Here is a 9,570-nt window from a genome sequence, read left to right on the forward strand (position 1 = left end):
GCATGGCTGTTCGTACGTATGCGTCATACAGTCTGCCTTTTACTCTGAGTGAGAGTCCCTTTGTCGCCAGCAGGGGTGAGAGCTCTCTAAACTTTGCCCAGGCTATTCTTATTCTAGCAGCTACACTTTCAGCGCACCCACCCCCACTACTAACTTGGTCGGCCAGATAGCGGAAGCTATCGACTACCTCTAGTTTTTCACCCTGGAATGAGATAGAAGTTGTTTCCTGTTTGTTTACAGTCTTTATTGCACCTGAACATCTGCCACAAACAAAAACTAACTTGCTAGTTAACCTGACTTTGATGTTGCTGCACCTCTTATGTGTCCATAGCTTGCACCGGGTACATCTTATAGAGTTACTACCTACTCCTTTTCTATATACTGAGCTCCAACTAATGAAATGATCTGTGATCAATTTGAATGATTATTGATTTCAGAAATATATGTAGTGAAATATTTTAAAATACCATTAACTTGTTTTGTTTGTGTGTGTGCATATGTATATATTTACCACTGTTACTGAAGAAACTATCAGATATTGTTATACACCACTGGTCACAATGCGCTTCCAATTCTTTCTTGATTGCACTCTTCTTTTCCATCTTGGTCCAAATCGTCGAACTGAATTGTCCTCCCACTGTCACGGAAGCCTTCTGAGTGGCCTTTTCCAAAATCTTGGATACCACTCAGCAACTGCATGAGTGCAACAGTGATATGTGAACCTTGCGACATGTCTGGCTCAGCAGAATTTGTGCTTTTCGGCATTCTGTGACCACATTGTTCACGAATTACCTCAATTTAGATAGGCTCTCACAATGATATTCCTAGCAAGGATGTTTCCATGGCCCTTTGCATCATAACCAATCGATATTCTACCCTATTCACAGGCCATGTCACACTTGCATGTACATGAGTTTCTAACAACATCAAAGATCCTTCAGGGAGACATTCAAGGAACTTTATGATCATTTGAAACTGATTCCCATCTTTAAGAATAGAAAAAGTTTTGACTCCATTGTAAAACAAAATCCTCACCATCAAGCAGAAGTAATCAAGGCACCAACAGAACCCATATATCTCTGACCTTGTTGTCACAGCTCTTCTTAACATACTTTTAGTATGCCTTAGCCAAGTCCAGCCTGTTTCTCATGCAGAGAAGACAGTACATGACCTAGGATGAACACCATCTGCCAACTTAATGCAATTCACAGAGGTAACTACTTTTCTTTTAGACCCCTATGTTGGTGACAGAAAGAAAGGCTTCTTGGTATGCAAGAGACAAGCCCAAAGAGACTGTAACAAGCTCTGGCAACCAAGTATTTCAGAGCTGACAAAGCAGGCCTTCTTCAGTGCATGTGTAGAGAGCATTCTCTAAGGAGATAACACCTGAACTATGAAGAATGAACTTGATGGTAGAAGGCTTAAACAGGTCATGTTGTGAGCAAAGAACCAAGGAGGACATTTTTTGAACACATTCTAGCAAACCCTACTCAAAGAAAGAGTAAGCTTTGATGTCCACTGCTATTGTGCTGAATAGGTCATATCAGATGTCATACTTATGGGGACTTCCACATGCTATACACTGATATTATGGCATAGACTATGGAATTGAGGACAGAGATTCCAGGCGTGGTGAGACGCATCTAGGTTGCAGCTGCTTATATATATATATATATATATAGGCGATCCTTCAGTATTTGTCTCTAGAGAGATGGTATGAGGAGACGACGTTATATACCCTCTTTTTCAGCCTAGCCTCTTTGTCACGAGGGACGTTGTGTGGGTGAATGAGGTGGTCTAATACTGAAGGACTGCCACACATACATATGCAGAAAGAGAAATATATATTCTTAAGCGTATGGGGCTCTTTCTTGCATGACTAGTCTTTTCAGTTTTTGGATAAAGTGTGTATATATATATATATATATATAAATAAAATCAAAATATCCCAATGCAACTATCTCCATACGAAATAGACAATGTGCACAATATTTTGAATGGGACAATCAAGATAAACTTATTTCGAGAAACACTTGAACGTAATATATTATATAAACACTGTATTATTTTATGTGTGCATGGTTAAAATGTAGTTATTTTCAAAATCGTTCAAAATTAACGGAACATTTACTGTTGGGTGACTCAATTCTGAGTATAGTCAAATATATTATAAATTTCCGCGATGACAGGGACTAAAGCTCTAGTGAAGTGGTTGAGTAAGCTGTTAGGCGAAAGTTCCAGTCAATGCGAAATACAATATAGCATATTTTTGGTAATTATTTAAGTTAACGAATATGATGTAAGTATACATGGTTATCAAATAAATTATATAATTTTACTTTAACTGCTTAAACAGAAAGCATCAAACTTGTTATAACGTTGTAATCAAGCAGATTATGCTAAAAGAACTCCCACGAAAACTGTAGATGTTTATATTCTAAAAGGAACATTATTTTTTTTATCCTATAGCTAATATCTCCCAACTTTAAGGGGATTTCTTTTTTAAAGCTTAACTTTTTGAAAATTATGAAAATATTAAATTGTACTTTTAAGCGAATTGAAATATGAAATATATTTTCTCGAGATACTGGAGTAAAATCTTTCTGGAAGGAACTAAGTTATATAATTGTTATGCTATGTATAAAGAATATCAAAACGCTGGAGCTGCTTTCAGCATACAATTCTAAAACCAGTTGTTCTATCCAGTTTTATTAAATGGCGTTGGATATTACGTCATGAGTAAGATAACAACACCTTCGAAACTATTTCCGTTGTTGAATTCATTAGATCAGAACCTCTTACAATAGTTAAAAACAATGTATTGTACGATATACTTCTGTCATGTGCAACAGGGCAGATTTAAATCTGAGAGAAAAATAAAAAAAGGAAATAAAATACACGCACATAAATAGAAGAAAAAAAATTCGAAGCTAACTGTAGTGCTAACTTAATCAAACGTTACGTTATCTCGGCAATTATTCAAGCTTATAAATAGGACTTAACCAATAGGTATTAATAGCTGTGATTTTGTAGTATCTTTACTCCTCCCTCTCATATATAGATCCATATAAACATGCAAGGAATGTTATTGCATTAAGTAACGAATTGATTCTTTGAAGAAATAGAACGAAGACGAAAATTTTCAGCAAATTATGAGTGCTTTGCTGACAACCAATGAACACATGGAAAAACTATCTAATTCAGCCGGTCTTTCATCGCCTGTCAGTAATAGCGGGGACATGTTTCTATTGTATTTCAGTAGTTATTTTCATTCATCGGTTCTGTAGGAATTTAAGGCGTTGAATATGATACAATTAACACCGGCAATTAGTTTCATTTTAACAAGGAGTTATAACCTGCCTTGAGTTAACACAAGAATATATTCGATTTGGTGTTAAGCAGAGTTTTTAATAAAAAAAAAAAAAATTTCTCTATCGCCATTACTGGAGCAATTTCCCTGTTTCATGGCACTAAGTGGTTGAGACTAGTCTCCCCCTGGATAGGGCACCAGTCCATTAACAAGTTTCGTCCATCCGAGTTCAATAAGTTCGAATATTACAATAGTTACATCCCAAAGTACCAATTTATGGCTAGCTGAACTCGTCTGGCGAGTGTTAAATGTGGTCATGAAGATAACTAAAACGCAAATGTCGGCCAAACCTTAACACAACCCACCAAGCTGCGACAGTAGTTTAATAGCAAAATAAAAACAAAAATATTACATAGAGATAAATAAAGGAAAGCTACCAACACACACATTAGGGCAATTTACCAATAAATTTCTTCTGCATATCTCATTTCAATATTATTCGAAAAACTCAGCCTAACCCGATTACTAGTCTGAATTGTAACCATCACTCCATAATTAAGTAAAGCTGCAAGAAAACTACGTAAAATGTTAAACAATTCGAAAAGTTTGTGTTTACACTTAGAAAAGGAGTGGTGGCTACCGATGCAAGTGAGGCAATGACGAGTAAACATGTTATGCACATATTCTCAAATTTACCAAAAGAAATACGAGTAGAAACGGACATAATTTTCAACAAATGGTTTTATACAAAGGATTCTGTTAAAAGAATGAAACAGATATTAACGAAATACATGAGCAGTTTACTGTTCAAGAATTTTTTCCCCTTCCAAATATTTCCAAAGGCAAAATCTTTACAGAACAGGACAAGAGAGAGGAAAAAAATATCCAAAATTGTACTTAAAAACCATAACACTAAAAATATTATTTTTAACAAATCGATTTAAATGTAATTCAATTCATTGATTTTAAATAAAATAGAATAACCATTACTGAACTTAAGACTTCACCTTTTCAAAATATGTATATATAAAAAAAAAAAATGCAGACGCACACACACATTAACAGCTAACGTTTTCTTACAAGATAAAAGTTAATTCCTTATTCCCAAGTATCATGTTAAAATATCTTAACCCAAAATATATCACCTAATTCAAACCAAACATCTTTAAAAATCGGCTGATCCTGAAATATAACCGGTATTTTAACATAAACAATTTGTATCTAAGAGAACGTAGTCACACTACAAGTAGCGGTTCACTATATAATTTATAATATATATATATATATAATAAAGTCACAAAATGTCTGGTTTAGTAAGGAGCCTTATCTTAATCTACTAATTCACCATCTTACAAGCATAGAAAATATTCTATATTTTCAATTCGTCAGAACTCTTTCACGCAGATTGATACTATTTAGATTATGAATATATTTATATACATACTAAATATGTGCTCTAAGCATATGTGTGTGTACATGCATAACACAAACAAGAAAATGTACACGAAAAAAAATTCTTTAACAATGTAGAGAAATAATGAGGGGAAAACAAGAGACGACAACTCTTGATGAAGAAACGGAAAGGACATTTTTCAGAGAAATTCGTAAATACTTCGTAATTCTATGAATTAGCAAGTTTAAATTAATAATTTTCCTATCATGCATCTTTGTATATTGATTTCTTCTGGATTCATTCTTCCCCTGGGATTATTAAAAAAGTGGAGTAAAAAATAAAATGAAATTCTCCTTTTAAGTAGTAAATAGTGTGTTGGTATTTTTACTTGTTAACCGTTCAACGAGTGAATTGTTTTACATTTTCATTTTACAAGGTGGGTTACTTTGCCGACAAACTGCGTCAATATTTGAAAATTTAGCCACAAATACGGTCGGCTCGGAAATATGAGAAAAAACTATGCATCCCTCTTGTAACTAAAACTTTTAAAAAGAAAAACCAGCAAATAAATTCTTCTTCACTTAAAAGTTATAAAAAATATTGATCAATTCCTTATGAAATATACAAAATATATTTTAAATTGACTCAGTTAAATATTACGTGGAGAAATAGGAATTATATATTTAATGGATATTACTAATGAATATTTATGTTAAGTTGTATATACAAATTACAAGTTGAGTTGATTAATGAAAAAGTATAAAATTGTGAATGATGTCTTCAACGTTAAATTTTACAAATTTTAGACATAAGAAATTATGATTTATATATGAAAAACACACGTTACAAATAGAATTATTTGGGGGTAAAATGACATAGATAAGTAAATAATTACCAAGAAGTGCTGCGAACAAACAGAATCGACTAGGATGAAGATTAAGACACTTGGCTATGTCGTCCATAATGTATTCCTTAGTTTCTAAAGAACCTTTATAGGTAAGTTTCAAGTTATTCGAAGAGAAATAGCGAGGTGGGTCAAATATAGCATACACGGAATCCTGGGCAATGATTCCTTGCAATCCATGTTCTCGGCAGTATCCGATTACTTCTTGGTGATGATCGTCCATAGAACACGCGACAGATACATTTAATTGACGAAGGGCCATCCGAAGGGCACTTCGTAAAAAAACGGGTGGGGTCCACCATACCTTTGGCGGCGGTGTACCTTTGTTGTTCACGTGCTTGGTGACTAGATTTGCTTTTTTCCTTTGATTCTGTTGTTCAGCTGACCATTCATTTAAACTTTGACTTTCAAGAGCACCGTTGAAGAAAACAACCAGCTCCATGTTGGCACTGTGGCAAGCCTGAACAAGACTTGTTAGAAAATACATCATGCGGTTCCATTGACCACCGCATACCCAGTCAGAGAAGTAACCACCGTAAAGCCGATCCAAACAACTTTCAGCATCCACCACCAAATAAAAGTGACCAGAATCGTTGAATTTATAACGTCGTTTCGGTACAAATCCACGTGATATCTTCAGTAAATCCACCGAAACACATGCACTTGAGCAATGTGTTTCCAGAAATTCTTGTAAAGCCTTGATACCCATTTTTTAAAAATTCCCTATTCTATATCCTCTCGGCTTTGGTTTAGCCCTAGGCAGGATGTATAATGATTTGATTTCTTCTAACCCCTTCAATACTGCTTAATCTACCGGTTAACTCATGAAGATAAGAAAATAAAGAAAAGAAAGAGACTGCAGGCACGTTATCACCATCTATATGGCTACCATGTGCACCCTCTTATCTTCTTCCCTTCCTTCTCACCGGACACAGCAACGGTGGCGCTAGTCTCACAGATGCCCGGATGAACAACATCCCATAATTGTCATGACAGTAGTAGCGAATCATTACTAACATCCGGGCTACACACCGGAAGTATTTGCCAATAAATTAAAAGCTATTCTATTTTCAACACTTTTCTTATACGAAAATATTCTCACTTTAAAAAAGATTTCTTAATATATATATATATATATATACCCATCAAAAATAAACAATTAAATGATATTTATCCAAAATATTTTTTAATCTTAATATTCCAAATGTTTTTATTTTTCTATAGTAAATGCGTATTTAATGTTTTGATTTGTACGTTTTTTTGTTTTGTTTTTTAAAAATAATATACTTGGAAGTAAAACAATGTAATTTATTTTTCCCCGAACCGAATTCTTTTTATGAAGTTTTTATTTTCCCGTTATTATTAAATTGATTTCATATTAAAAAATGGAAAAAAAATATTTCTAGTAATGTCAAACTAACTGAAAGTAGAAATTTCATTAACAGTTTTTATTGCTTAAAATTACCATAAATAAGATATAAATTCTTTTAAAAGTTGTCCAGCGGACGCTTTATTTATGAATGTGGTTTGCAATAAGACATGGTAAAAGGGCAGTCTTATAATTAGACTCTGTAACAAATGCATGAATTAGAAAAGAAAAAAAAAATAGAGAAATGGACGAAACAGAACACAATTGAAAAAGATTACAAAACAATAAACAAATTATTTCATAGAAGTTGCTTATTTACTTCGAAATAATTGAGATCGTAACATGTTCGTTGTAATTATAACTGATTTATTTTGTCATTTTTCGCTAATATACAATAAATATATAATTATACTTTTGGAAAGTATTTTGAATTAATTTATGCATACAAAACAAATATCTTAATTGAAACAGAATGACATTTAAAATGGTAAGAAGGGCAGATCAGATTTTCCCAGATTTATTATCAGGTTATAATACCTGTTGGAACTATCAATTATTTTTTCACCCACTACTTTCTTTTCCATTTATTTTTTACAAACATTTTTTCCTGCGAATTTACATCTTATAAGAAAGTTGTATATTGATTATTAGTAAAATAGTGTTTATATATGATGGGCGAACGAGTTTTCTTGTCAGATATATTTAAAGGTTACAGAAATAAAGACTTCTTTTGAAGATAGAAGGTCACAATTTGCTGTGAATGCATATAGTCTACTGAATTAACCTTCAACTGAGCATTAAAATATTTTCTTATTCACCCTATAAGGATGAAAGGTAACGTTCACCCAGGTAAGATTTCTATCTCAAGAACCGATAAATGCTAAATAATGTATCAGGCTTTGGATTGATACTCTACTGATGCGTGTTGAGTGATCATTCTAAAAAGCGAGGTAGTAATAGTTAACTGTTTACTTTTCAAACATAAAGCAATCGTCATAATCTTGTACACTATTGAGAGGAATGAAACTAATGCTACAGAGAGGGATAAAATCAAAAGATATAGTTAAAGAGGGAGCCTCTGTATGGTCATTCAAACCTACTAGAAAAGGCAACCAAATCTCCCTCAAATGTTATTCATTTGTCTTGCAAAAGGATAATGTAATTTTAGAAACACTATGTTAAGAGAAAAAAATAGCATTGAAAAGTACCAGCTGGTTCAGGGTAAAATAACTAAAGAACATGTCATAAAACATAATGACTTTTTAATAGACTAATTTCTGAGCCAACCATATAAATTTGAGGCAAGCAGCATCTTAATATGTTTTATCTAAAGAATAAAATGTAATACCAGCAACTATATATGTGATCTTGAGCAAAGAGCAGGCAGTCTAATTCAATACTAGATATTCTTCAGTCTTTAAGTCAAAAACTATTAAAAAAATATTAATATAAAAAAGATTTAAAAGAAGAAAATCATCATCGTCATCATAATTTTACATCTGCTTTTGTAGACTAATGAGTTGAATAGGTGTGCTCCATCAGAACATTTTGCTATTTGTCATCTCCATTATGATGTTCAGCATCCTGAAATCAGCTTTTACCGTATCTTAGATTTTTTTTCATAAGAAGGTCCTGTTTACTCAGGTCACTTAACCTGTCTTCACCCAATTGTCATACTTTGTGCGCATTACATGTATCAGTCATCTCTCTCATGCAACTAGGCTGATTCTTGCAATATCCATTTTCTCTCTCAGTTCACCTGCGCTCTGTTCATCATGCACATAGACACTACGTATCAAATACAGCATGCTCATCTCATTTCTTTCCAGCCTTTGTACATACTCTGCATTCAGTTATCATGTATTCCAACCATGCAACTTCACATATTTCACACATGATCATATAATTTGCTCTTTCCTGAAAGAGAGAGAAGTCCTTTGTTGCCAATATGAATAATAGTTTCCTGAAATGTTTCCAACTCATTCTAATTCTGGCTACATTGCTTTTGGAACATCCTGTTCCACTGCTGATTAGGTCATTCTAAACAAACCTTCTGGGAAAGATTGCCTCTCACAAACACTCCTAGTAATAACTACTTCAGTACATGTTTTATGGTGTTCTTCTTTTCAATCAGCTTGCCTCAGATTCCACTGCATCTTTTTGTGTACCCCACTTAACAATGGGTACAAAGAGCAAAGTTCTTAGCTACTCCTTTTCTGCTTAGCAAGCAGAGTTCTATATTCCTTGTGTGGTGTTATGGGCTGTGATGAGCTGTGTGTTGTTGGTGGAGAGAGGTGAGGCAAACAGAAGTGAAGCCAGACCGGAAGGGTCAGACCGGAAGTCAGACACATGCGGTCGAAGGCCAGCACGTGCGTCAGTCAGAAAACAGAGAGGTTACGAGAAAGACGTGTTTTGATCAGGAGCGATTGTGTACTCCGCTGCAGTCGACAAGATAAGGTCCAACGTTTCATTCTGTCCTTTTGCTTCTTGTTGTCTTTTTCCTCCATCACACCACAAGCTATTTCGGCCCATAAAAAAAAAAAAAAAAATTATGAGTGTAGTCCGGATTTCTAGTGATATCATTAAACCATTTT

The 9,570-nt window shown here is 33.9% G+C and overlaps 1 protein-coding gene across 1 annotated transcript in view; it reads right to left on the reverse strand.

The window, feature by feature from the left end:
* The window catches only part of LOC106881009 (constitutive coactivator of PPAR-gamma-like protein 1), a 41,608-nt gene extending 35,006 nt beyond the window's left edge, over positions 1-6,602 (reverse strand). The window contains exon 1 of the mRNA XM_014931196.2: positions 5,599-6,602. Coding sequence (XP_014786682.1) covers positions 5,599-6,316 — 718 coding nt within the window. The 5' untranslated portion in view covers positions 6,317-6,602. The remainder of the gene's footprint in view (positions 1-5,598) is intronic.
* Between the last annotated feature and the right edge of the window lie 2,968 nt (positions 6,603-9,570).

The sequence above is a fragment of the Octopus bimaculoides genome, chromosome 6 (genome assembly GCF_001194135.2).
Source record: "Octopus bimaculoides isolate UCB-OBI-ISO-001 chromosome 6, ASM119413v2, whole genome shotgun sequence".
Lineage (NCBI taxonomy): Eukaryota > Metazoa > Mollusca > Cephalopoda > Octopoda > Octopodidae > Octopus > Octopus bimaculoides.